General features: G+C 51.4%; 1 protein-coding gene across 3 annotated transcripts; it reads right to left on the reverse strand.

Moving 5' to 3' along the window:
* Positions 1 to 2: 2 nt before the first annotated feature.
* FBLIM1 (filamin binding LIM protein 1) lies at positions 3 to 27,952 on the reverse strand. Of its 3 annotated transcripts, none has more exons than XM_019976609.2 (9): positions 27,831 to 27,952; positions 21,952 to 22,007; positions 21,258 to 21,524; positions 16,008 to 16,198; positions 15,030 to 15,147; positions 13,353 to 13,522; positions 8,148 to 8,326; positions 5,785 to 5,902; positions 3 to 1,471 (listed from the first exon to the last, which is right to left on the reverse strand). In XM_019976609.2, exons 3-9 carry the CDS (start codon positions 21,502 to 21,504, stop codon positions 1,358 to 1,360), a joined length of 1,137 nt encoding a protein of 378 aa, XP_019832168.2. In that variant the 5' UTR covers positions 21,505 to 21,524; positions 21,952 to 22,007; positions 27,831 to 27,952; the 3' UTR covers positions 3 to 1,357. The 3 variants fall into 3 exon arrangements, with proteins under 3 accessions (XP_019832168.2, XP_019832169.2, XP_070624548.1); XM_019976610.2 differs by lacking the exon at positions 27,831 to 27,952 and adding an exon at positions 26,370 to 26,638; XM_070768447.1 differs by lacking the exon at positions 27,831 to 27,952 and adding an exon at positions 25,907 to 25,987.

Consider the following 27,952-nt stretch of genomic DNA (forward strand, 5'->3'; position numbering starts at 1 on the left):
AGTTTGAATAGTTATGCATTTATTTTCATGTATAACTAGCACATCAACATGTGGCTGTGTGGATATATTGCTTAGTTAGCATAAGACTAAATTGGTTAAGTGAGTAAAAAGAAAAAGGATGCTGAGTTAAAGAAAATATTACGGAAGTGAGAGAACAGGAGGTCCTCATATGATAAAAATTGTGGAAGTTATGGGAATGCCTGGAGTTTGGGACTTGCTGCTCTAAGCTTCAGGCAAGAAGCTCTGCTCTGGTCCGAAGCCCTTAAGGGGCCCTACACAGAAACCCTCCAGGTACTTGGAGCTCCGAGAAGCCTCCTAAGAGCACGTGGTACATTGAGACGACCCCAGGGAGGAAAGCACCTTTTGTTCATGTGTTCATGCCCTACAAAATGTTTTAGAGTTACAAAGCAACAAGTGATTTTTTCTTAAAAGGGAAAAGAATCTTAGAGGTGTGGCCTTGATTGGGCAGTGGTCACAGGGCAGCCTGGGCTGAAGGGCCCGAGCAGGGGTTGGGGGACACCCCTGTTACTGTCCTGGAGGACTGTGTGTGTGTGTGTGTGTGAGCACAGCCCCCATCAAGGCTGCAGGAGGAACGCCCAAGGGCTCCTGTGCTCCGCTCCCTGGCTAGCAATAGGCACTTAATCTGTGTCTGCAGAATCACTGTTGCACACGGGAGGAGGCGCCAGAAGGCAGCTGGAGGAGTTGCTGACGTCGTCCTTGGCTGCCAGCGTGTCACCCTTTGCTCCTGCCGCTGCTGTGCAGGCTCATGCCTGGGCCTGAGCCCCATGTCAACACGGCCTCGAGGTGGCAAGTCCAGGCCACCAGGAGGGTCACTATCTTGTACATTTATGAACAATGGAAGGTATTTCCCCACCTTCCCCCAAAATCCAAAGTATGTTTCTCATCATTTAACCTTCAAATGTTAAAAATAGTGCTTTTTAAAGGACTCTGGGGTTGTACTCTAATAGCTCAGCATGCTCAGAGCTCATGGATCATTGCTATGGACACAGGGTGCTCAATGGAGACTCACCCAACTGACCCCTGGAAATGGAGGTCGAGACCAGTGCTCAAGAGGGGCCAGAACGGTGGAGGTGGGAACCCCGGGCATGATGTTCACAGTACGAAAGCCTTCTGGTGCCCAGAGGAGAGAAGGAACAGCTGAGAGTCTGAAGGGTGCTCTGAGCTGGGAGGAGGCCGGGGCTCAGTGGCTGAAGTGATGGGCGGAGCTGCAAGCTGGCCCCTGTGTGTGGCTTGGAAGGAAAGCATGCCAGAACAGGTCGGGAAGGGACACAGTTAAGGAAGGGGCCCCAACAAGCAGGGCTAGTGTGCAGCCGCAGCCCCTGGCCCAAGGGTGCCCTCAGCAGCACCCCGCAGCACTCCGCTTCACGTGGCACGGCTTGCAGAAGAGACGGTTGTTCAGCGGGTAGCAGCCCTGGTCCGTGGGCTCCACAGACAGGAGGACCCTGCAGTCCTGCGGGAACAAGACACATGTGGATGGACCCAGGCCTGAGCCCTGCAACCTGGAGCCTGAGACCCCATGCCTGAGCCCTGCATCACGGAGCCCAAGCAGGTGGGACTTGCGAGCATCCATGGAGGAAATTAACTGAATCACCCAAGAGGAGAATCCAGGACACTGGGAGAAGAGGGGGCCCTTTGGTGGAGAAACCCCCTAGGGGATCATGGAAAGGGCTGAAAGGGTCTTAAAAGTCCTCTCTGAGGTCCAGTGAGGGATGGCGTCCACCCCAGGTCACAGCTGGTTCCAGAGCTAGGATAGGACTGGGTTTTCAGGCTCAGAGTCCAGGGGTCTTTTTGTTGTTCTACTGTTAATACAGCTTCAACACTGGTACAAACCTTCATTTTTCCAACTTTTAAATCCCCAAAAGATTTTAGAATGAAGATGGGGATTCAGGGCCTAGACTTTGCTAAATTTACCATTTTGCCACAAGCCCGCACCTCATCTGGGCCTCACTTGGGCAAATGCAGGAAATAACAAGAATGATGACCGTCCAGAGACCTGCTCAGGGCATGGCTGGTGTTCCCTAGAGCCGAAAGGATGAGACCAGAAAAAGGCTGATCTTAGAGACAACTCGGGAGTCCCAGCCATCCTGATCCAGCTACGCCAGCCTGGGAGGGCGCCCTTGTGTGTCTTTTCTCTGGAACTGCACCTCGAGTCTCTCAAGGTGACTCTGGGCTATTTAATGCCAGGATCTGGGCTATTCCTAACAGCCACTTGTTTGGCATTCTGAGAGCACCAAGGGCCAAACCTAAAGTCCCAAAGGGGCACATGTGACCTCTTCTAAATTAGAATCAAATGAGGAAACACCTCAACTATGACCAAGTCACAGAGCCTGAGAAGGAGCTATCAGGTTGCAGAAAGCTGTCAGACCCCGCCCAGAACACAGGGAAAAACCACTCTGTTCACCCTCAGATTCCTCTTCTTAAATGAAGACACTAACTCCGGTATCAAAAGCTCATCATTAGGATTAAATAAGGGGCTTCTCTGGTGGCTCAGAAAGAATCTGCTGCAATGCAGGAGACCAGGATTAGATCCCTGGGTTAGGAAGATGCCCTGGAGAAGGGAGTGACTACCGACTCCGGTATTCTTGCCTGGAAAATTCCATGGCAGAGAAGCCTGCTGGGCTACAGCCCATGATGTCGCAAAGAGTCGACACGACTGTGCAACTAACATTTCTACTTTTCAAGGTGATGTGTATGAAAGCATTTTATATTGAAAAATACTAGCTGAGTATGAAAGCGTTGTTATTCTTCTGGCAATTTTAAGAAATAACATGGACCACAAGGTAGGCAGGAACAGGGAATGCCCTGGCAGTCCATTGGTTAAGATTCTGAGCTTCCACTGCAGGGGGTGTGGGTCTGATCCCTGGTCGAGGAACTAAGATCATAGGCAGCACAGTGCAGCCAAAAAAAAGGTCAGGAATGGTGAGAAGAATGTGGATGGCACCTTGAAACCCACTTCCCTTCCTAGAGAAACAGACCCACATCTGCTCAGGCCACTGCGGTTGAAGCCTTACTTTCTGAAATGCAGCTGCTAGAGTCCAAACTCTGACTCACTGCAGCAGCCTGGGCAATGTTCCCAATAAGCTGACCAAGGAGAAGCAGGGAGGGTTTATTTGCTCACCATCCAGGCCCATGAAATGCCAGTCACCACTGGACCTAACGTGGGCTATGGCAGGGATAACAGCATCTGAATTTCACCACTGTTCTTTCAAGATATGTTATCAGCCGAACTTTGAACTATAACCAACACGTCAACATAATTATGAAGCAGTGTGTCAACTTCTTGATTAAACTCTCAGGTCACTCTCAGTGAAAATGGCTTCTTGGCTCCAGACCTCTGCTTAAATGTGAGTGAATAAATGTTTGGAATCTCACTGGCCAATTAAGAGATTTGCTCTGTTACAAACTATTTCATATAGGATGGATCAACATGGTCTACTGCACAGCACAGAAAACTATATTCATTTTCTGTGATAAACCATAATGGAAAGTGAAAAGTGAAAGTGAAGTCGCTCAGTTGTGTCCCACTCTTTGAGACCCCATGGACTGTAGCCCACCAGGCTCCTCCATCCATGGAATTTTCTAGGCAAAACTATGAAAAAGAATATACATATGTATAACTGAGTCACTATGCTGCACACCAGAAACTAACACAGCACTATAAAGCAACCATACGCCAATTAAAATTAAAAAAAAAAAAGAGAGAGAGATTTGCTCTGGGAGTCCCCACTTAGGTGATACCTTTTTGTCATCATCACCAAAACATCAGTGACATGAGGAAGACAGGAAGAGATAAGGGTGGATTCTTAGAGCCTGCCCGGCAGGACTGACTATATAATTTGCAGAGTTTGGGGCAAAACGAAAACGCAGAGTCCCTTATTCAAAAATGAAGAATTTTAAAAAATGACAGCAGAACTTCAAAGCAAACAGAGGATCCTTCTGAGTGAGAGGCCTGTGTGTTTCTCCAGGCATTTCTTGCTGGAACCGCTGTACCAGCTTCTAACCAGCCTCACCACCTCAGCCTCACCACTCCCTGCATGCAGCCTGAGGCTGACTCCTTAGCTTGGCCCCTGGGGCCCTTTTCTTCTCTCTGGCCTCACTCTATATCCAGCAGTCTACACTCCAGACACAGCTAGAAACTTCCACTTCCTCCTATTCTTCAGGCCGTTTGTGCTACAGTAGGATTTCATAGGCCCTTGCCTCTTTCTGGACTTCTTTTCCCCCTTGGACTCTGTGGCAAACTTCTACTCATCCTGCAAAACCCAGGTTAAGCACCGCCTCCTCTACGAGTGCCTTTGAGGGCTTCTCTGGTGGCTCAGAGGTAAAGAATCCGCCTGCCAATGCAGGAGACATCGGTTCGAGCCTTGATCTGGGAAGATCCCACATGCCTCAGAGCAACTGATTCACAACTACTGAGCCTGTGCTTTAGAGCTGGGGGACTGAAACTATGGAGGCCACACACCCTAGAGCAGCCAACCAGAGAGGCCACTGCAATAGAAGCCCGTGCACCACAACCAGAGGAAAACCTGTGCAGCCAGGAAGACCCAGCAGAGGCAAAAATAAATTAGTAAATCAAATCAAGTAAGAGTGCTTCGATTGTACCAATCTTGATCACTTGACTTAATTGCTGCCTTCTTCGCCCCAAAGCGGATTTATACTTGCTCTTTTGTAGCACCCTAAAAGGACATCTGTAGTATGTGTGCCCAGCATTCCTTTTGTCCTTCCTATGGTTGTATCAGGGCTTCCCTGGCAGCTCAGGGGGCTTTCCAGTTGGCTCAGTGGTAAAGAATCCTCCTGCCAATGCAGGAGACACAGGAGATGCAGGTTCGATCCCTGGGTTGGGAAGATGCCCTGGGAGGAGGAAATGGCTACCTACTTCTGTATTCTTGTCTGGAAAATTCTATGGAACCTGGTGAGCAACAATCCATGGACTTGAAGAGAGTTAGACATGACTGAGTGACTGAGCATGCACACAATCAATCCCAATGGCCTCCCTGGCCCCAGAGATTATCAATAAGAGCCCCTGGCCACTGATTGATCCAGAATGGCCCATGTGATCCAAGTTGGGTGAATCAGAGGTCTTGGGACTGTAAGGGATCACTGGATGGGGTTTCTAAGTCGGAAGGATGTAAACCTGAGCCAACCGTGTATCTCCTGCCCCACAGAGAATGCCAGGGCACAGAGAGAGAAAATGAAGCAAACACTCGAATAAAGGCAGAACCAAGAGACGGAGAGAAAGCCCTATATCACTGGATGTCATCAATGACATCACCACCAAGAACCTTCCTGTTAAGGTCTCCTTTCTTGCAGAAAGCAGGTTGAGTTTGGTTTCTATCATTAACTCCAAGACTAGATTTGTAGTTATTTCCATTCTTATTTGTCTCTGCTATTAGATAGCTTGGGCTAACAATTTTCTTTTTTTGGCCATGCCATGTAGAAGTGGGGTCTTAGTTCCCCAACCAGGGATCGAACCTGCACCACTTGCATTGGAAGCTCAGCGTCTTAATCACGGGACCGCCAGGGAAGTCTTGGATGGTGAGCAATTTGAGATCAGAGCCCTCACCTGGACCTGTCTCAGCCCGGGGCCTGGCACCCAGCAGGCCCTCAGCAGGGCTCACGTGGTGATTGGACTGGACCAGCTACAGCTAATTAAACCATGGACCTGTCTCAGCCCGGGGCCTGGCACCCAGCAGGCCCTCAGCAGGGCTCACGTGGTGACTGGACTGGACCAGCTACAGCTAATTAAACCAGCACCGGTCCACTCACCTCACACCGGTAGCAATTCTCATGGAAGTTTCTTCCCATACACTCGATTTTGAAGGCATCCTTCCCATCTCGGGGAATGATGGGATTCTCACAGATGCTGCACACCGGGGCGAACTTCCTAGAGAGAAAGAAACCCAAGCTCAGGAGGCGTTCACACCCACGACCGCAGAAATTAGCTGTCAGAACCTGGGCTGGCTCTGGTTTACCTCCCAGAGCTATTTTGGATCTGTTGCTATGTGACTATACCTGGAGCTACAACCACAAATGCCTATTTCTTCCTGGCAGGAGCAAATGGAGAGAACTGCATAATTAGACCCAGCTTCCCAGGGTATAATTAGCCCAAGGGAAGGAAGTAACTGGGGAACACTGGAATTTGAGAAAGCAGAGAAATCTCATGTGTGCGTTTCCAGTGAACCCATTTCATTGGTCTTGTATCGGATCACTGCTTTCTCTTCTTTCCTTTTCTGCTAGGCGCTTCTGTCTCTCCCCTTGGACAGTGATGGACAAGGCCTCTTGGACATGTGCGTCACCATCGCTCCATACAGCTAGCTACGAGGGGAGGCACTGGGGTCTGGGGATTGACAGCAAGGCCCTGAAGTCAGTTCGACGGGGTTTGAATCGCAGCCTCCATTCTTACCATCAGGGAGACTTAGGTACAGTGAGTCCCCTACATACAAATGATTTCTGTTCTGAGAGTGAGTTCGTAAGTCCAACAAAGTTATCCAACTAACACAGTCAGTTATAGAATATTACATTATAATAGGTTTATAATACCTTTCACACAAAAATGTACATTAAAAACAAACACAAAAACTAGGGAAAACATTCTTGAATCTGTGGTACAGCACCTTGGGAAGTATAGCAGTACGTACAACAGCTGGCCTACAGGAGCCGGCACCAAGTGAGGAGGCAAAAAGCGTTCCTGAACGGAGAAGGGAGAAGAGTACAGGAGCCGGCACCAAGTGAAGAGGCAAAAAGCGTTACTGAACGGAGCCGGCATCAAGTGAGGAGGCAAAAAGCGTTCCTGAACGGAGAAGGGAGAAGAGTACAGGAGCCGGCACCAAGTGAAGAGGCAAAAAGCGTTACTGAACGGAGCCGGCATCAAGTGAGGAGGCAAAAAGCGTTACTGAACGGAGAAGGGAGAAGAGGTGGGGGTGGGAGAGCTGAAGGATCGTCGGCAACAGGAGACGGAGCACAAGCTGCACTTCCACCCATGCCAGCGATGGCACGGGTTCTGGGGCCTTGCTGGAATCAGATGCACGTTCGCATCTTGAAGGTTCGTATGTAGGGGACTTACTGTACTTATGTACTGCGTGCCTCAGTTTCCACATTTGCTAAAACAGAACCTTTAACAGGGCCTGCCTGTACTAACAGTTTTGAGATAAAATGGCCTAACCCAAGTGGAGTTGCTCAAAGAGTTAGCTACATGAACAGGAAGAGAAGTGGGTCATCTGTAGTGATGTGGATGAACCTAGAGTCTGTCACACAGAGTGAAGTGAGTCAGAAAGAGAAAAACAAGTATTGTATATTAACACATATATACGGAATCTAGAAAAATGGTACAGATGAACCTGTTTGCAGGGCAGGAATAAAGATGTAGAGAACGGAATTGTGGACACAGTGGAGGAACAAGAGGGTGGGATGAATTAAAAGAGTAACACTGACATATATACACTGCTGCTGCTGCTGCTGCTAAGTCGCTTCAGTCGTGTCCGACTCTGTGCAACCCCATAGATGGCAGCCCACCAGGCTCCCCCGTCCCTGGGATTCTCCAGGCAAGAACACTGGAGTGGGTTGCCATTTCCTTCTCCAATGCATGAAAGTGAAAAGTGAAAGTGAAGTCGCTCAGTTGTGTCCGAGTCTTTGAGATCCCATGGACTGCAGCCCACCAGGCTCCTCCGTCCATGGAATTTTCCAGGCAAGAGTACTGGAGTGGGGTGCCACTGCCTTCTCCGATATATATACTACCATGTGTAAAACAGATAGCTAGAGGTGAAGCTAGTGTGTAGCACAGGGAGCTCAGCCCCGCGCTTTGTGACGACCTCGAGGGGTGGGATGGGGTGGTGGCAGGGAGGCTCTAGAGGGAGGGGATGTATGTATACATATAGCTGATTCACGTTGTTCTACAGCAGAAACACAACCTGTAAAGCAATGACACTCCAATTAAAAACAAAAAGTGTTGGCGGCCAGCAGGTGGTCACTTAAACGCAGGGTATGTGGAACAGCCAGTGGTGGATTCTGCAGGCCCAGAGATGGCAGGATAGCTCTGACCCAGCCTCCAGCACTCAGGCTCAGCAACTCCATCCCACCTGAGCCCCACGCAGTCCTCCGAGCCCCACCTGGTGTGCGGTCCCCTCTCATACCTGTAGAAGTCGTCCAGGCAGTACACCTCATTCTGACTGTCCAGGGCAAAGCTCTCGTCCCTGATGCGCCGGGCACAGGTCACGCACGTGAAGCAGGAGGGGTGGAAGGCCTGGCCCAGGGCCCGGATGATGTGTTCCCGGACAACCTCGCCACACTTGCCACACTTCTCCAGGGTGTCCTGGGACAGAAGGCCACCGCCTCAGAGCCAGCCCATGGGTGTGCCCCCTCCAAGCCACCAGGGGCACTGGACCAGCTACCCACAGGGGCCCAGGAGGCAGAGGTACGGGAGAGGTGCTCACATTCATGCAATCGGAACCCTAACTGCTACCCCTAAACCTCCACGTTGCTTAGAGGGGATCAAGTTTGGCCTTGTATATGGTTAACAGTGAGAAATCCTGCCATGAAGCTATGACTGCATCTTTTTTTTGTGATTAGGAAATGCTCGAGGCCAGGGTCCATGAGGGTCCATACAAAAAATTTCTCTAAAGCTTCAGAATCAGTAAAAGGCATTCCCAGAGGGACTGTCATGCTTTTAATCTTATGGATAAATCTTGAAACTTACCATTTTCCATTTGGCTACTTGGAAGTTTACAGTCCGATTTCATGCTCCACTTTTAGGAATGAGTATGATGAACTATGGAATGAGGTTTGTGACATTGTACAGGAGACAGGGATCAAGACCATTCCCATAGAAAAGAAATGCAAAAAAGCAAAATGGCTGTCTGGGGAGGCCTTACAAATAGCTGTGAAAAGAAGAGAAGCGAAAAGCAAAGAAGAAAAGGAAAGATATAAACATCTAAATGCAGAGTTCCAAAGAATATCAAGAAGAGATAAGAAAGCCTTTTTCAGCGATCAATGCAAAGAAATAGAGGACAACAACAGAATGGGAAAGACTAGGGATCTCTTCAAGAAAATCAGAGATACCAAAGGAACATTTCATGCAAAGATGAGCTCGATAAAGGACAGAAATGGTATGGACCTATCAGAAGCAGAAGATATTAAGAAGAGATGGTAAGAATACACAGAAGAACTGTACAAAAAAGATCTTCATGACCCAGATAATCACGATGGTGTGATCACTCACCTAGAGCCAGACGTCCTGGAATGTGAAGTCAAGTGGGCCTTAGAAAGCATCACTACGAACAAAGCTAGTGGAGGTGACGGAATTCCAGTTGAGCTATTCCAAATCCTGAGAGATGATGCTGTGAAAGTGCTGCACTCAATATGCCAGCAAATTTGGAAAACTCAGCAGTGGCTACAGGACTGGAAAAGGTGTTTTCATTCCAATCCCAAAGAAAGGCAATGCCAAAGAATGCTCAAACTACCACACAATTGCACTCATCTCACACGCTAGTAAAGTAATACTCAAAATTCTCCAAGCCAGCCTTCAGCAATATGTGAACCGTGAACTTCCTGATGTTCAAGCTGGTTTTAGAAAAGGCAGAGGAACCAGAGATCAAATTGCCAACATCCGCTGGATCATGGAAAAAGCAAGAGTTCCAGAAAAACATCTATTTCTGCTTTATTGACTATGCCAAAGCCTTTGACTGTGTGGATCACAATCAACTGTGGAAAATTCTGAAAGAGATGGGAATACCAGACCACCGGATCTGCCTCTTGAGAAATTTGTATGCAGGTCAGGAAGCAACAGTTAGAACTGGACATGGAACAACAGACTGGTTCCAAATAGGAAAAGGAGTTCATCAAGGCTGTATATTGTCACTCTGTTTATTTAACTTATATGCAGAGTACATCATGAGAAACGCTGGACTGGAAGAACCACAAGCTGGAATCAAGATTGCCGGGAGAAATATCAATAACCTCAGATATGCAGATGACACCACCCTTATGGCAGAAAGTGAAGAGGAACTCAAAAGCCTCTTGATGAAAGTGAAAGTGGAGAGTGAAAAAGTTGGCTTAAAGCTCAACATTCAGAAAACGAAGATCATGGCATCCGGTCCCACCACTTCATGGGAAATAGATGGGGAAACAGTGGAAACAGTGTCAGACTTTATTTTTCTGGGCTCCAAAATCACTGCAGATGGTGACTGCAGTCATGAAATTAAAAGACGCTTACTCCTTGGAAGGAAAGTTATGACCAACCTAGATAGCATATTCAAAAGCAGAGACATTACTTTGCCAACAAAGGTCTGTCTAGTCAAGGCTATGGTTTTTCCTGTGGTCATGTATGGATGTGAGAGTTGGACTGTGAAGAAGGCTGAGCGCCGAAGAATTGATGCTTTGAACTGTGGTATTGGAGAAGACTCTTGAGAGTCCCTTGGACTGCAAGGAGATCCACCCAGTCCATTCTGAAGGAGATCAGCCCTAGGATTTCTTTGGAAGGAATGATGCTAAAGCTGAAACTCCAGTACTTTGGCCACCTCATGCGAAGAGTTGACTCACTGGAAAAGACTCTGATGCTGGGAGGGATTGGGGGCAGGAGGAGAAGGGGACGACAGAGGATGAGATGGCTGGATGGTATCACTGACTCGATGGATATGAGTCTGAGTGAACTCTGGGAGTTGGTGATGGACAGGGAGGCTTGGTGTGCTGCGATTCATGGGGTTGCCAAGAGTCGGACATGACTGAGCGACTGACCTGATCTGATCTGATAAGGGTCTTTCACGTATTTTTGGAGTACTAACTTTCCTTGGATCTCATCTCACTTTCTACTTTGATTTCCTCTGTTTTATCAATTTATTTGATATCTCATGGTATTATGTGTGCATGTCAAGTTGCTTCAGTTGTGTCCGATTCTTTGTGACCCTAAGGACTGTATGTAGCCCACCAGGCTCCTCTGGCCATGGGATTCTCCAGGCAAGAATACTGGAGTGGGTTGCCATGCCCTCCTCCAGGGGATCGTCCCAATCCAGGGATCTAACCTTCTTATGTCTCCTGCATTAGGAGGTGGGTACTTTACCACTAGCGCCACCTGGGAAGCCCTCTCATAGTATTATATGTGTCCTTAAAAATTTTTTTGTGTTATTGTGGTAAGAACACCTAATATGAAATCTACCCTCTTAATAAAATTTTAAGTGTATAACATTATTATTGATTACAGTTATTATGTGCATTCTTTTTTTTAAAGTATTTATTTATTTGGCTGCACTGGGTCATGACTGCAGCATCTGGGATCTAGTTCCCCAACCAGGGATCAAACCTGGGCCTCCTGCACTGGAAGCATGGAGTCTGGGCCATTGGACCACCAGGGAAGTCTCTATATGTGCATTCTTACAAGCTGCCTCAAATCCCTTCTGGAGTGAGGCGGGATGACAGAGAGAGGAAGAAGAGAGGACAGGGTAGGTATTACTGAGACAGCAGAGCGCATCCCGCTAACTCACCTACCTCTTCTCCTGCATGTCTCTTCCCCTTCCTGGCTGTGAGCCTGTTCACCTTAACCTGATTTCCTCTGGACAGATGTCCCAGGTGGGGCCAGCATTTCCTGCTTCCCCCTCTACTGGCTGCTGAAGGCCCTCCTGGCTGCTCTCAGCTAAAACCCCACCCTCATCCCTTCTCCCCGCCACTGCTCCACCCCTGCCTGGATCCAAGCTGGGGAAGGGCATAAGCACATCAGAGGAGTCACACTGATGGAGTCAGAGGGTTAGGGTGGCACGGCCTGGCTCCTCTCTCCTCCCGTAGCACCTCACTGCCTAGGATCAGGTCATTCGGAGTTTTCTAAACAGTCCCGACTCCAAATGTTCTAACCCTTCAAATCAGTAGTTTTCAGACTTCAGTGTGTATCAGGATCACTGGAGAGACTTGTTAAAAATGCAGATTGCCAGGCGTCACTAATCTGAGGACAAGGTGAGGTTGACTGCACCCCCAGGGATGCTTAAGGGAGGTCTGTATACCACACGGAGAAACGCCACCATGTGCCACTAGAGAGTTAGCAATTCCAGCACCTTGGCATCCAAACTAGCGCTTCCAGGCTACACGTGGTACCCAGAGATGCCCCATCACACCACACACTGGAACCTCGTGGCTCTAGGTGAGGGAGTGGCAAGACCACAGCAGGTTCCAGAACCAGCCAGGGCCGGGGCAGGTCACCAACTCCACCACTGACCAGAGTGTGACAGTGTGGCAGGCTGAATGATGCCCCACAGGTACCCAGGTTCTAAGCCCTGGAGCCTGTGACTACCTGGCACGGCAACAGAGACTTTGCAGGGAATTCGCTGGTGGTCCAGTGGTAAGGACTCAGCACTCCCATGCGGTGCAGTGCAGCCAAAAAAAAAACAAACCAGGCTTTGCGGGTGTGACTGAGTTAAGGATTTTGGAATGGGGAGACTCATATGCTTAGAGAATGAACTTTCGTTTTTGGCCATGCCACACAGTATGTGGGATCTTAGTTCCCCAACCAGGGATCACACCCATGCCCCGAATTGGAATCTCGGAGTTTTAACAAATGGATTGCCAGGGAAGTCCCTAGAGAATGAACTTAAGGTTCCTGGGGGAAGGGACAGTCAGGGAGTTTGGGATGGACACCTGCTATATTTAAGATGGATAACCAGCAAGTACAGCACAGGGAACTCTGCTCAACTTTTATGTGGCAGCCTGGATGGCCAGGGAGTCTGAGAGAGAGCAGACACATGAACACATGTGACTGAGTCCCTGTTCACCTGAAACCATCACAGCATTGTTAACCGACTCGATCACAAAACAAAAAGTTGAAAGAAAACGGAAGAGACTTTGCAGGTGTGGCTGAGCTAAGGATCTTGGGATGGGGAGGTCAGCTTGGGTCATCCATGTGGGCCCCAAATGTCATCACGAGTATCTTTAAAAGAGGAAGGCAGAGGGAGACCTGAGAGAAAGAGAGAAAAAAGAAACTGATGCAAGATGCCACACTGCTGACTTTGAAGAAGGACAAAGGAGCCAAGAAATGCCGCTTTTGGAAGCTGGAACAGGTGAGAATGGACTTCTCCCCTAAAGCCTCCGGAGGGAGGAAAACACTGATTCTAACTCAGTGAAACTGATTTTGGACCTTGGACCTCCAGAATCATAAGAGAATTAAGTGTATATTGTTTGAAGCCACCAAGTTTGTGGTCATTTGTTAGAGCAGCCATGGGAAATGCACACACCTTGGCTGAGTTCCGCTCCGAGCCTCAGCTTCCTCATCTGTAAAATGAGTCACTAGCGCCTACCTCCTCAGATCATTCTGGGAAAGGAGGTGCTCAGTGCTGGCACCTGGGAAACGGTGCTGGGCTTACCTGGTAGCAGGGTTCACAGAGGGGCCGCCCATCCTTCTGGTAGAAGCTCTGCCCGGCCAGCTGGCGGCGGCAGACACGGCACGTGAAGCACTGGGCATGGTACTGCCTCTTCATGGCCTCTACGGCCAGCTCTCGGGGGGACACAGTCTTGTGGCAGAAGGCACAGATGTCTAGGGTAGAGGAAACAGGCTGTGATCCGCCCAGCCTGGGAGAACTGTACCCAGTCACCACCCAGGACCTAGCTAGAGTGCCAGGTTTCTTCCTCAAACCCCCAGAGGCTGTAAGCACAGCCTCAGCTCATGGGGAGGATCATGAGGGACATTAAGAAGGAAGGTGAGTGGCCTTTAAAAGGCTAAAATCAAGGTGCTTCCCTGGAGGTACAGTGGTTAAGACTGTGCTTCAAATGCTGGGGCCTTGGGTTCAATCCCTGGTGGGGAAACTAAGATCTCACATGCCACACAGTGTGGCCAAAAAAGGAGAAAAAGCTAAAATTCAGACAGGTAGTGTTAGGACAAATGAGTTGCCATCTGCAAAAAAATCAACACAAGACAGACAGCTCCATAGTAACAGCTTACACCCAGCTAATTCAAAATGTAGCAAAGATTCAAATGTGAAAAGGGAAACCGTAAGAACACAGGAAGAAGTCAGAGAAGAATTACTTCATAACCTGGGACTAGAGGAGGCCTTGGTACATGGTAGGCACTTAATAGCCATTTAGTAAATGAGTAACAGACAGTGCTGGAGAAGCTGTGAGCAGATGGGCACTCTGACACCATTGGTGGGAATGTAGATGGGGATGACCAAGAAGGACAACTTGGCAAAAATATCACAGTGCCTCCTCTTCTAGGAATTTATCTCAAGAACTTGCACACGGGCAAAATGATTAGGTGCAAGGCAATTCACTCAGCATGACCACCTGAGCACCTGTCCACAGGCAACCAGTTAAATGCATGTAGTCAGGCCCAGCTAAGGAATACTATGCAGCTGTGAAAAAGAACAAGAAAACTCCTTATGTTCTGATGCGAATGAGTTCTAAGACTGAATGAAGAAAAGAAAGTAAAGTGCAGAACAGCACAGAGCTCGTTCCTATTTGTGAGGAAGGATATATTTGCATCTGCTTGCATATGCATAAGACACCTCTGAAAGGATGTGCACCAGATATTAACAGACTGTCTATCTGGAATGTGCCTTTCTGTGCTTTTTATTTTTATTTATTCTTTAAAAATTTGTCTCTGTATTTATTTGGCCATGCAGGGTCTTAGACGTGGCATGCAAGATCTTTAGTTGCAGCTTTCGAACTCTTAGTTCCAGCATGTGGGATCAAGTTCCTTGACCAGAGATCGAACCTGAGCTCCCTGCATTGGGAATGCAGAGTCTTAGCCACTGGACCACCAGAGAAGTTCCTTGTGCTTTTTATTTTGTACTATGTAAGGGTGCTATGTGTTCAAAACCTTAAAACAGTGAAAAAATTCCAGGCATTTTTGCCATCACGGCAAGTTTTCAATGGATTTTAGTTTTAAAGGAAAAAAAGGTTAAGGCAGTAAAAATAAAGTTGCCTCACAACTATAAGGCCCATTACTGTACTGTGAGTTGGCCCCTGTTCCCCCAGCTGCTCCCGCAAGTCCATGCTGGCCCCACGAGGGCCCAGCGGGCCACACAGACTCCTTCCGGTCATACCTGTGGAGGCCTCTCTCTCAGGGAAGCTGACAGGCTCTTCGGGAGGGGGCGGCAGCTCCTCCTCTGCGGGCTTGAGATGACTGGGCCGAGGCTGCAGTGGAGGCCCCTCCACCAGGGCCTGTGGGGACAGAGGGGAGAAGAGTCATCCAACAGGGACACCACACAGTTCTGCCCCTCATCTGGTGGCACCAGGCACAATTAGCCCCCCTCTGCTTTGATAGTTTCTACTGTTAGCTGTGCCTGGTCCTTGTTGCTGTTTGGGCTTTTCTCTAGTTGCAGGGAACGGGGGCTACTCTCTAGTTGCAGGGAGTGGGCCTCTCACTGTGGTAGCCCCTCCTGCTGCAGAGGAGCCCAGGCTCTGGGGCCTCAATAGCTGTGGCTCCAGAGCACAGGCTCAGTAGTTGTGGTGCAAGGGCTTAGCTGTCCTGTGGCATGTGGGATCCTCCTGGACCAAGGATCTCCCGCATCAGCAGGCAGAATCTTCACTGCTGAGCCACCAGGAAAGCCCCCCTCATGAACCCCCTGGTGAAGAGGCATAAACTGAGGCCAGGTCTCCCAACTCCTTCCTCTGGGTTCCTTTACCCAGTCAATGGTATTTCTTTCTGCTTCTAAGGAATCTCCTAGAGTCATGGTTCCCCTCGGCCTGGAACCCTCCTATGTCTACAATGCCCCTGTCAAGGGCAGAGGGTTAGAGATGGGTTTCCTCTGCAGGATGAAGGATTTAGATTAGATGCAGGGGAATGTCCTCCTCAGAGCTGATGGAAGTACTGAAGTGGACAGGGTGTGGCATCCCTTCTCCAGGGATCTTGAGAAACACATCCAACTTTTACCGGCCTGAAAGAGCTTTTTAGAGGGGCTGCCCTCGAGTAGGAGAAGGGACCTAACAACCTCCAAGCTTAAAATCTTGAAAGCCCCCACCCCCCAACCCTCCCTCCTTTGACCCGTGGAGCTCCATCAGGTACCAGGCGTCGGCAGTACCTGTGGCGGCGGTGGGGGAGGGGGCAGGTGCAACTGCTCTAAGTCTGAAATGAGTGATGCCCCCATCGCGGAGTGGGGCTCTTCGTCAGGAGGGGGCAGGTCCGCTGGAGGGGGCGGAGGCGGAGGTGGGAGGAGGTCCAGGTCTGGAAGTGCATCGTCAACGTCCAGGGGCGGAGGAGGAAGCGAACACCCTGCAACCAGAGGGAGCAGGTGGGTTGGCCAGAGTCTCTGCAGGTGCGCAGAACAGGTGACACTAACCCAGGAGGCTGGGCAGCATGGTGGCTGAGGGCTCAGGTCCAGTGTCGCCCAGATCTGGGTTCCAGCTCTGACACCACCACTGACGTGCTGGGTGTCCTTAAGCAAGAAACCATCTCTCTGAGCCTCAGTTTGCTCAACTGGAACATGGGTCTCAATCGCTTAGGGTGGTTCATGAGGATTAAGTAAAATGATGCAGGTAAGGGCTTGGCATGTGGCCCAGGCTCAGAAAACAGTGGCTGCCAAAGCCTTCTATAACAAGCCTCCCCCAGCGGGGTGCCAGAGCACTGGAAACCCCATGAGAAGGGCCTTGTTCAAATGTAAGCAAAACCAGCCCCTAAGACAGTGATTCTCAAGGTGTCACTCCTGGACCGGCAGCAGCGGCATCACCTGGGACCTTGTTAGAAGCACAACTTCTCAGCCCACCACAGAGCTGCAGAATCAGACGCTCTGGGGCAGCGCCTGGTCATGGGTGTTTTGGAAGTCCTCCAAGTGACACTGACGCCACTCAAGGTTGGGAACCACCACCCAGTTACATAACAGATTCAGGTAATTACTATCAGGTGTTGAAAGTATCAAGGGGACGACAGTCAGCAGGGAACTTTCCAGAGGAGCTGCTCAACTATCACCATCACCACCCGAACCCACCGATAACCCCAGCAGACATCAGACGTCTTCTGACTTGTGTTACATATCAGAAGGGATGGCCGGCATTGATGAAATGCCTTACAAAAAAAAAAAAAAAGCCAAGGGAATTCCCTGGAGGGCCAGTGGCTAGGGCTCCGTGATTCCACTGCAGGGGACACAGGTTCGATCCCTGCTTGGGGAGCTAAGATCCTGCGTGCAGCATGGTGTGGCCAAAAAAAAAAGTGAGGGGGAACAGAGGGACAAGTTGGATGAGACCACCCAGGGACCCAAAAGAACCAGTCAGCAAACAGGACATTCTACAGAAATGGACTGTTTCTGCAAGAAATTAAGGGCATGGAGAGATCAAGAGAGGGGGCGTCCCTAGAATTAAGAGATTTATATAATGTATAGATCTGTGCTGTCCAGTACAGAAGCCACCAGCCACATATGGCTATTGAGATGTGCTTAGTACTAAAAAAAAGAATGTAAAATATCTCATTGATAAAAGTAATATCATTTTACTTTTTTCCACATGGATGGATACTAGAAAAATTTCAATTACATAAGGTTTCCATTTGTGACTCGCATGGTATTTTATTGGCCAGCACTGCTATGGATCTCACTCGGGTTCCGATTCAAAGGATTAATCATCTCATTTAATTCCCCTCATTTTGCAGACAAGGGAAAGCATGTCAATTACGGATAGACTATTAGATAATCCTAGGCATTCCTGTTGATTTTTTTATATATTATTTGGACTTGAGGTTATGTAAGAAAACAACCATTCTTACCGTATGTGGGGCTGAAATGACTTGATTACTGGCCATTTCCTTTAAATACTTCACAAGAGAAAAAAAAAAAAAGGGAACAGATGAAACAAATGTGGCCAAATGTCAGTAATTGCTGAAACCAGATGTGGGATATACAGGGGCTCCTTGTACTGTTTTCCTTGTTGTTTAATTACTAAATTGGGTCTGACTCTTACACTCATGATAGTGTAACCTCCTCCCCTCCAGGTTGTCCTGACAAGGGCCTGCCCACTCCCTAGGACTCCTCCTAGGACTCCTCCTGGAACTCCAACTGGAGGGGTCAGGAGAGAAAGCACAGCGCAGGACCGTGTCCACTGCCACACTCAGGGTGAGTGCTGTTAATAGTGCCCTGGCAGAAAGAGCACGGAGGCACTCTGCCCACCTCCTATCAAGGGCATATGAGGTCGGCCAGGCTCCAGCGAGGTCAGACCGCCCTAAACACCCAGGGAGAGCAGACAGAAGGGGTTTAAGCCCGGCTGCCTGAAGGCCTGGGCTCTGGTCCCATTTCCTGGGTGTTCACTGAGGCACCTCTCTGGCTTCAGGTTTCCCACCAGTTCGACAAAGATAAGCCCTCTCTGTTCTCTCCAGGGCTGTACAGGTGGAAAGCTTGTTCTAGACCTCTGAGTCGGCCCCAGAATCACCTAGAGGCTTTTCCAAAAGTCAAAGGATGGGCCCCACCCCAGCGCTTCCGATTCAGCAGGTTTGGAGTCAGCTTTGGGAATTGACATTTTTGAAATGACACTGAATTTACACTAGAATTTACATTTCCCAGGTGATGCCGATGCTGCAGGTTCAAAGGCCACACTTTGAGAACTACTCATCTGTAAGTCCTACCTGCGGACCAGATACTCATTCTCCAAGTGTGGTCCCCGGGCCAGAGTATCAGTTACCAGGAAACAGGTAAGGAATGCAAATTCTTGGGCCCCACCGCAGACTTGCTGAATCAGGAAGGCCCAGGGTGGGGCTCAGCTGGCTGGGTTGGAACAAGCCCCCAGGAGATGCTGAGGCTGCTAAAGTGTGCGAATCTGTGCTATGTGAGCTGACTGAGTCAAGAACCAGGTCACTGAGAGAGAGCAGAAGCACTGAGGCCTCTCCCAAATGCCTGAGGTTCTCGACATTTGGATGTGAAGGGTGGGCAGGTCCCAGCCAGGGCAGGAATTCAAGAGGGAGAGGGGAGACTTCTGCCAGGATGAAAGGGTTCAAGAAATGCTGGTGGGTTCCTGAGGGGACAGGGCTTCCCTTGTGGCTGGCAGGTAAAGAATTCACCTGCAATGTGGGAGACCTGGGTTTGATCTCTGAGTTGGGAAGATACTCTGCAGAAGGGAAAGGCTACCCACTCCAATATTCTGGCCTGGAGAATTCCATGGACTGTATAGTTTATGGGGTGGCAAAAAGTCAGACATGACTGAGTGACTTTCATTCATTCATTCATTCATTCCTGAGGGGACAAGCATAGGTCAGGTGTCAGATGACGGCCTGCTGTAGATCTGGCTTTAAGCAGAAGGTAGGCCCCCAGAGCCCACCTCTGTGTTTTGTGGTCAGGCTTATGACCTCTGCTCACTTAGAACTTCTTACTCCAAGCAGGGCTGAGCCCCGAGATTGCCAAGTTGGCCAGCAACATGGCTAACCGGCCACTGTACGTCTATCCCCCACTGAGGAAGGCCTGTCAGGTTTTACAACCACACTCCCAGGATCTTCTGTCTATAATTCCAATAAGTCATGAAGACATCCCAGAAGGTTTGGCATTTTGGCATCTAAACTCGATTTCCTAGGCTCCCCCTCTCCTACCCAGAAGGAACATAATTTTTTTTCCATCGGGTCAATGTCCTGAGGTGTGAATCTTGGTCATCATGGTCCAGGTTCTTCTCTACAAGGCTTCCCTGGTGATCCAGTGGTTAGGACTCAGGGCGTTCACTGCCAGGGCTTTGATTCCATCCCTGGTTGGGGAACTAAGATGCCCCGAGCTGCGAGGTATGGCCGCAAGGAAAAACGAGAAGTAGCAGGAGGATGTTCTTGGCATGTGTCGTTAGGAAGGAAAGACCAGTCTAGGAGGCTGTGTTATACTGAAGAAGCGCGTTATATGAATGTCCATGCGTGGTCCCTTCTCCCTCCTGTGTCTGGCTTCCTATAACCGACATTTGCTTTTGGTCTCTGGGGCTTCCCTGGTGACCAGACGGTAAAGAATCCACCTGCAACGCGGGAGATCCAGGTTTGAACCCTGGGTCAGGAAGATCCCCTAGAGAAGGGAATGGATACCTACTCTAGTATTCTTGCCTGGAAAATTCCATGGACAGAGGAGCCTGGTGGGCTACAACTCATGGGGTTGCAAAGAGTCAGTCACGACTGGGCAACTAACACTTTCACTTTTTCACTTTCTGGTCTTAAGGTGGTTTTCATGGTGATGGATGCACAAGGCTTCCTTAGCCTCACTCTGGAACAGCAGGAACCTGACTAGGCACCTGAGGACTCCAGCACTGAGCATCTCAGTGCCTCCTTGTTTCCAGCTGGCGCCCTTTAGACGAGCAGCTGCCTCAGGCCCCGGTGCCATCATCCCTCCTTGCTACTCTCCGATAGCTGAGATTTCACATCACATTTGCTCTTGTTGTTCAGTTGTTAAGTCTTGTCAGACTCTTTGTGATCCCATGGACTGTAGCCTGCCAGGCTCCTCTGTCCATGGGATATCCCAGGGAAGAATACTGGAGTAAGGTTGACATTTCCTTCTCTAGGGGATCTTCCCAGACCAGGGATCGAACCCATGTCTCCTGCATTTGCAGGCAGATTCTTTACCACTGAGCCACCAGGGAAGCCCCTTCACATCACGTACATGACCAAATTTCCATCCTCCAGAGGAAGAAACTAAGTTTAAAGAAGGAAACAGCTTGCCTAAGATCACACAGCAAGTGAATGTAGAGCTCAACAGAGAACAAAACTACCTCTCAGCTCCTTCAACTTACCAAATTCATCCCTGCCTCAGGGTCTTTGCACTAACTGTTCCCATTTCCCTTCTAGCTCTATAGTGTCCTTTAAGTCTTAACTGAGCTGAGATGTTACCTTCTTGGAGAAGCCATCCTGATTAACCCATAAAAAGTTGCACCTCCGCAACTCTTTACTGTGTTTAATTCTGAAATAGTCTTTGTGTCTTTCTGACATGATATTTTATGTTTTTACTATGTTTCCCCCACTAGGATATATATAAGTTTTATCCCCAGTGTCTGGCTCTGAATAATAAACAATAGGTATTCACACGGCAGATCCTGGGAGCAACACTTTCCATATGTGTTAACTTATCTAATCCTCAACGAGGACCCTTTGAGGTGGTTACTATCATTATTTCCATTTTACAGATTGAGAAACTGAGGAACAGAGAGGTAAAGTGGCCTGCCAAAGTCACACAGCCAACAAGTAAAGGAGTCAGGATTCAAACCCAGGCAGGTGGATTCCAGAGTCGGCCTGGAACACAGTAGGTGCTCAACAAATGACCCGAGAGCCTGCCCTTTCCTCCGCATTTCAGTGCTGCCTCTGAGCCAGCCTCCCTCGTCCAGCGCCCTCACCCTCTTACCTCCATTGGAGAGCTGAGGTCGAACAGCTGGCCCTGGGGCTGCAGCCCTGCCAGGGGGCATCCAGGAGCGGAGCTTTCCCACCGAGCCAGCCCCGGGTGCCTTCGTGGGGGCAGATTCCCAGGGGCGGCCAGGCCAGGCCTCACAAGCTGCTCGCCTCACCTCCTCAACCACAGCCTCATCTCGACGTGGGGGCACCAGGGTGATAAAGACAGACGAGGCGACCCTCTTCTCAGGCTTGGAGGCCATTGTTTCAGCTTCTGGTGGGGCTGGGGACAGAGTGGGGCTCAGGCTTGGACAGCGTTCATGGCAGTCGTGGAATGGGCAGGGGCGCTCCACCTGGACACCACCCACCCCCAGGGCAGGGAGCCTCCCTCTCCCAACAAGACAGGGGCAGCCACCCCACGGTGCCAGCACCCCACCCAGCCATAAAAGGGGCGGCAGATGTCCCCCAGGGAAGGGCAGGGGCCCACCAGGTGACCTGGCCACAGAGGGGGCCGCAGCAGTCCTGACTGCCCGTCCCCCAACCTGCACACCTGGTGGAACAAAGGGCAGCCCTACCCTGCTCACCTCACCAATGATTAATTTCCCTCCTCCAAGGAGCATGAGGGAGGGGCCGCTCCTCCAGCTCCCCACCCTCGGCACTACTGACTGCCAGGCCCAGCCCAGGGCCGCACCCCAAACTACCTTCCTCACCTGGGATCTGGATTTTCCTAGGAAGGCTGAGGTCCCCAGTGTTCAGGCCAGCTCCACTATGGGAGGGAGACAGGGTGAATCAACGGTTAGAAGATCAGCACTGGATTCCAGGAGGCAAAGGGGACAGGTGAACCATCAGAGCCACTGTTTACCAAGGCCTATCCTGTGCCAGCCCTGCCCTAAGCACTTTCCGCCCATTAACTCACACACCTCCCACGGCTGGAGTGGGAGAAGCACTGTTACCATCCCCGTCTTACAGATAAGGAAGCCCAGAGGAAGAAGTAGAAGTCATTCCTTCAGCGTCATGCAGCAGGGAACTTGGGATCTGAGCCCAGAGCCCATGCTCTTGGCCACCTGGCTCTGCTGCCCTCTCCCGGCCCAGCTCACAAACCAGCATCCTGTGCTTGGCCATCAGCCTCCACATCCAATCAAGTCTTGATCCTGTGGCCAGAATCTCTCCTGCTCTCATCTCCAAAGTCATGCCCTGATTCAGGCACAGGGGTGAGTGCCTCAAGGATCTCCAATCCTGCCTCGGGAGTGATCTTTCCAGAGCATCAGTCTGTTTCTTCTCTACTCAAAAGCCTTCCATGGCTCCCTACTACCTTCAAAATAAAGTCCAAATCCCCCTGGCCTCCACCTATTTTTGATCACCTTGGACCATGCACCCTTCCTGGACCATTTTTCTCCCTTACTTGCGCTGGCATGTTCCTACCATCTGTCTTTCCTGCCCAGTGCAGGGTAAATTCCAGTTTTTCCTTAGAAGCCCAGCGCAAACATCACCTCCTCCCTGAAGCCTCCCCTGATTTCCTACTCGAGGGTAGTTGTCTACGCCACAGGGCAATGACAGCCCATCACAGGCCACACTGGCTCACCATTATCATGTCTGCCTGCTCCCTAGAAGTGACCTCATATGCTTTCAACTGCGTCTGTGGTCTTTGCATGACCCAAGTCCAGCTCACAGGAGACATCAAAACATGGATCTGGGAGCAGGGCAGCAACCGGACCAGGGACAGCGCACTTTCCTTCTCTCAGGTGGCTCCTGCCAAGAGTAGGCTCGGGGGCCAGGGATGAGGTAGGGTCATGGGGTGGGGCAAGTTGTCCACACTCAGCCCCAGAGTTCTTACTGGCACCCAGGGCTTGTGCCCAGGGAAGGAATTGCCCTTTTTCTCTCTTATTCTCCATATGGGCCACCCTGACTCAGCCCCAAAGGCCGGCCCACAGGGACCCCAATGACCTAGAGCCTAAGTGGCCATTCAAAGGCCTCCCTCCACAGGCCACTGTGGACTCCTGTAGACTGATGGAGAATAGTAATAATATATGCTCCTAAATTCCCTTTAAATTGATTTATCTTTGATTAAAACGTGGAGCTCATTCTGATAATAAAATATCTGTTCTGAAAAAGAAACCAATATAGGAATCAAACTTCTAAAGTTCTTGTAAAGTACTTCTCTCTTGCTTCCTGTTTTGTAAGTGATGTTTGGAAGTACATATGCTTCTGTTGGCTGTCCTCCTCTTTGCTTTCATACTTTATTACAAGTATCTATTTTTGCAAACAAGTTTCAGAGTGCATCTAAGGTTTAAGTACAAGAACAAGGGCACCCACTGATAAAGTGCTTGCCATGTGCCAGGCACTGCAGCCAGTGCTTACTGAGTCACATAATTCTTGGGACTTCCCTGACAGTCCAGTGGTTAAGACTCCATGCTCCCAATGCAGGGGGCGTGGTTTCAATCCCTGGTCAGGGAACTAAAAATCCCACGCACCCTTCCTGCACAGCCAAAATAATAATGAAAATAATTATAAAACAATACATTAAAAAGATACTTAATTCTTAACACAGATTGCTATGCCCCCACTTCATTTTTTAAAATATTTATTTGGCTGCAGTAAGTCTTAGTTGCGGCCTGCATGGTGTGTTGCACGGCGTGTGGGATGAACCGCGGGCCCCTGCATTGAAAGGATGGAGTTTTAGCCCTGGACCACCAGGGAAGTCCTGCCCCCACTGTATAGATGAGGCCAGGTGACGCCCCAGTCAAGAGATTGGAGACCTGGAATTCTAACAGAGCAGGATCTAACCTGGAAGTCCACGGGGTATCCTTGGGCCTGAGAGGTCACATTTTTTCCCCCTGGATGATTCAGGGTGGGTCAGGGTGGGGAGGCAAAAATCTCCAGGCCTGTTCTTACACAGAATGGCTCAATCCAGACCAATTATCAGATGGCCAGTAAACTCTGGGCTCATTCCCAGAGGCTGCAGAGGGTGCCTTCTCTGCCTCCCTCCCACCCTGCCCTGAACCCCACTCCACCCCAACACACCCCTCCGGGAAGTCAAATCTGCTGGCTTCTCAGACAAAGACCAGGACAAACGTCCCAGCACTGAAACCAGATGTTCACAGCTGGGCAGCAACCCCCCCCCACCCCCACCCCGGCCTATCCCTTCCCTGTGCTTCCAACAGGGACTTCAGGCCCCAGGGGAAGGGGCCGAGCTAGGGATTTTCAAAGCCCTGTCAGTCAGACCCAAGCAGGAAAGGGAGCCAAGGCTCCCCTTGGGTCCCAATGCCCCCCAGGTCACCCTGGAGCGGAGGTGTATGAGGAAGCTCCCTGTGGGGCGGCCTCCCAGCCAGCCCAGCCTGGGGGACCCTTGGCCACCACCCTTCCTCTCCCAGAGGACCAAAGTGAGATCCAGTTGGGTAAGCGGAGAAAGTGGAAACAAAGGGAAGGAAAGTCATTTCCTGTTAAGAGGAAGGAAGGAGGTTGAGATCCAGCCAGCCACCCAGCCCAGCTTTAGGCTGCAGCTCAGGGCAGGGGAGGGCTGGCTGACCCAGAGGGCCTCCAAGGATGGGGGTAGTCCCCCACTATGCACTCTGTCCCTGGTCCTACTCCTCTCAAACCCTGTGGGACCACCTCTAAGCTGTGCTCTTCAGGACTCCGAGAAAGCAGCCTAGGCTTGGTTGGGAGTTAAATTGCAGGCAGTGGGAGTGAAACTGAGCCCCCTCTCCCGGCCTTGCAGCCTGGGACAGAAGGGCCTCTCCCTCTCTCCCACCCCAGGGAAGTGGAGGAGGCCCACAGGGCTGAGTTCCCCAACCCCACCTCTTTCCTGCTGGGCCACCCTAAGCAGGTCACTGAACCTCTCTGGGCCTCTGTTATTTCAAAGAGTGGAAATAATGAGGTCTTTCTGGAAGGGTGGCTGAGCGCATAAAAGGAGAGGGGGTGCTCAAGATCTTGGTACTGGGTAGGTGCCAAGAGAAAGCCGGATGGTATTTCAGTACCTCATGGGAGAGGCGGAACCCCTGGGGGGCCTGAGAAGACCAGGACTTGGCTTCCATCAATGTGAAGAACAGGGATCTGGGCTCTGCCCAGTCTCTCCTTGGGGTCCTCAGAATCTGGGCTGGAGGAGGACTCAGGCCAGGGTGCCCCAGGCACACACCCTGGGGATAGCTCAGTCCCACCCCTTCCCAGCACCCCCCCTCCCCCGAGAGGATATGAGGCCCAGAGAGGGGCAGTTCCGCGGCCCCTCCTGCCCCTCGCCTAACCCCGGCTGGAGAAAGGGGCCCGGAGCTTCCAGGACCTTCGGAAACCCGGCGCCCTCCCGCAAGCACCCAGGCGGGGCGGCGGGCCGGGTCACGGTGGGGCGCCGCCGGGGACTTTAATTCGATCCATGTGCGGGACGCTGTCCTCTTTGTGCGGGAGCTTCCGCCCTGCTTCCATCCCTTCTCTCCGCGTGCCGCTCCGGGGCAGGGACACGCGCGCTACCTCCAGACCTGCCCTCCCTCCGCTCGGGGAACAGAGACCCGCACCCCCGGCCCCCAGTCCCGCGGGCCCCCCTGGGAGCGCCAGAGCTGAGGTCCGGGTCGGGGAGCAGGGTTGCGCTCCGGCCAGGGGCTGCCCGCGCTGTCACCTGTGTGTAGCCGGGGGCGCGGACGGCAGGACGGGACCCCCACCCCACCCCGCTCCGCTTACCTGAGCCGCCCGCGCCCCCGGCGGGTCCGGTCGGTCACCCGATCGAGCAGAGCCCGGAGCGGCGCGGCGCCTCCCGCCCCCTCCGCCCTCCCCGCCCCCTCGGCTCCCTCCGCCCCGCCGCCCCGGCCGCCTTACCATAAAAGGTGAAGCTTGGGGGAGGGGGCCCGGGATTGCCGCCGGGCGGAAGCGGCCCCTACCTGCCCCCCAACCTGCCCGGCCGCGCCCCGCGCCGCCCCCTCCCCTCTCCCTTTGTTCCCTCGACCCCTCTTCCCTTCCCCTTGGCCCAGGCCTGGAGGGTGGGCGGCCTCCTCGGGTGCCCACTCTCCTCGTCCTTTGTGAACCCAGAGTGGTCCTCCCCCAACCCCCTCCCCGAGGTCACCTGGGGTGGTGGCCCCACCAGTTTGGCCTGGGATCTCCCAAAGTCTTAAGGGTCAGGTGGGACCTGGAGTCCCCGGACACTCACTAATCCTGTGGCAGTCATTCCACCTTCTTGAGCCTCAGTTTCTTCGCCTCTAAAATGGGGCTAATGACCTGTCTGGACCCTAAGGCCTTCTGCACGTGGGTCCCAGAGTCCTGGGGGGACAGGGTCCTCCGGGAAGCCTGGTAGACAGGGCCTCGCTGGCAATCAGGTCACCCGGTTTGCCACGCTGGGCCCGGTATCTGACCCCTCCACTGCTTCAGCCTCCTGCTCCCCCGTCCCCCAAAAGTGGAATGGGGAGGGAGAAGCCCAGCCTGGGCTCTGGGGCAGGAGATGGAGCCTGGATGGGCCGCCTGAGTCCCTGGAGGCCCAGGGAACATTGCTGGGAAAAGGAATCTGGGTCTGATTCAGAGGCAAACAGATTGTTCTTTTGATTAAAGCCACAGTAGCGGAGGCCAGAGGAGTGCTGGACCCGGCGCCATCTGCAGGGAGGCCAGGCAGGGTCTGGCTCTCCTCTGTGGGCCCAAAGCTGTAGTCATGCTGCTGGCCGGAGGGCTCTGGGGTTGTTCTTGGGGGGTCATGCTTCTGGGGGCTGGGGTGGGGGGCGCTGAACACCCTGTCCTGTGCTTCTCTTCCTCCCCCACCCTGCCTCCCTAAATCCCTCACTCGTGTTTGGTCACCTCTCCCATCCCCCACTGCATCGCTTTTTTCTTTCCATCTTCACAGCCAGTCCTATAATAACAACAGTAGTAACTGTAGCTGCTGTTTATAGGGGCTTCTTATCTGATGCTTGGCCTGCAGACCTTTCCATTTAATTCCCGAGAGAGCCCTATGGGAAAAGGCTGATTATTCCTGCTTCACAGATGAGGAAACTGAGGCACAGAGAGGCTCAAAGCCGACACAAGAGGCAAATGGCGGAGCTGGATTCCAACCCACAGCAGCGGGTGCCCCTGGGTACACACACCACCCTGCAGGTCCCAGCAGCTGGCGAGACTGCCACCCTTCAAAGACAGGTGACTCCCTCTCTTTTCAGCAGAGGGAGACTTACACTCAAGGCCGCCTGAGCCCATGGTCAGGGTTATTCCCCTGCTTGACAAGGTTACCTCCCTTTGCAAGCACCCCTTGGAGCAAGATCTCTATACCTTCCCCATGAGGAAGGAAAAAACCACTGGATGCAAGCCATGGGAAGGACCTTAAGGAAGAAGGTTTGATCCAGAGGTTTTCAGACACTTTTAGCCATAGAACTCCCTTTTAAAGTGCATTGTGACTTAGAAGCTTATTTAAAGCAAATAAAAATGTTGCTGCCCCCCCCACCTCCATGATACCTCCCCTAAGCACCCACCACACCTCCAGGTGGGACAGTGAGGCACCGAAGGGTTGACGTGGGGCCTAGGGTCTCACTGACTCCAAGCAGGATCTAAGCCTTCCCACACCTGCTCTGAGCTAAGACTGGCTTGGAAGAGGGTAGGTCCAAGGGGAACGTGGAGTCCAGCTGCTGCCACTTACCAGCTGCCCAGCACCTCTTTCCCACCTCTGCTGCTGCTCCCGGGGGGAGAGAAGAGTCCCGGACAAGGGACTCCAGCGCCAGCTCTGGTGTCTGTGTCACTTCGGCAGGTGCCTGGCTTCCT

This window comes from Bos indicus, chromosome 16 (assembly GCF_029378745.1).
Source record: "Bos indicus isolate NIAB-ARS_2022 breed Sahiwal x Tharparkar chromosome 16, NIAB-ARS_B.indTharparkar_mat_pri_1.0, whole genome shotgun sequence".
NCBI classification, from domain to species: domain Eukaryota; kingdom Metazoa; phylum Chordata; class Mammalia; order Artiodactyla; family Bovidae; genus Bos; species Bos indicus.

Excerpts from the sequence above, each read along its gene's own strand:
- FBLIM1 (XM_019976609.2), bottom strand. The coding sequence starts at position 21,504 with ATGGCCTCCAAGCCTGAGAAGAGGGTCGCCTCGTCTGTCTTTATCACC. Across the intron at positions 8,327-13,352 it reads TCTGTGAACCCTGCTACCAG|GACACCCTGGAGAAGTGTGG; the intron begins GTAAGCCCAGCA and ends CTTCTGTCCCAG. Across the intron at positions 1,472-5,784 it reads AGAATTGCTACCGGTGTGAG|GACTGCAGGGTCCTCCTGTC; the intron begins GTGAGTGGACCG and ends TTGTTCCCGCAG.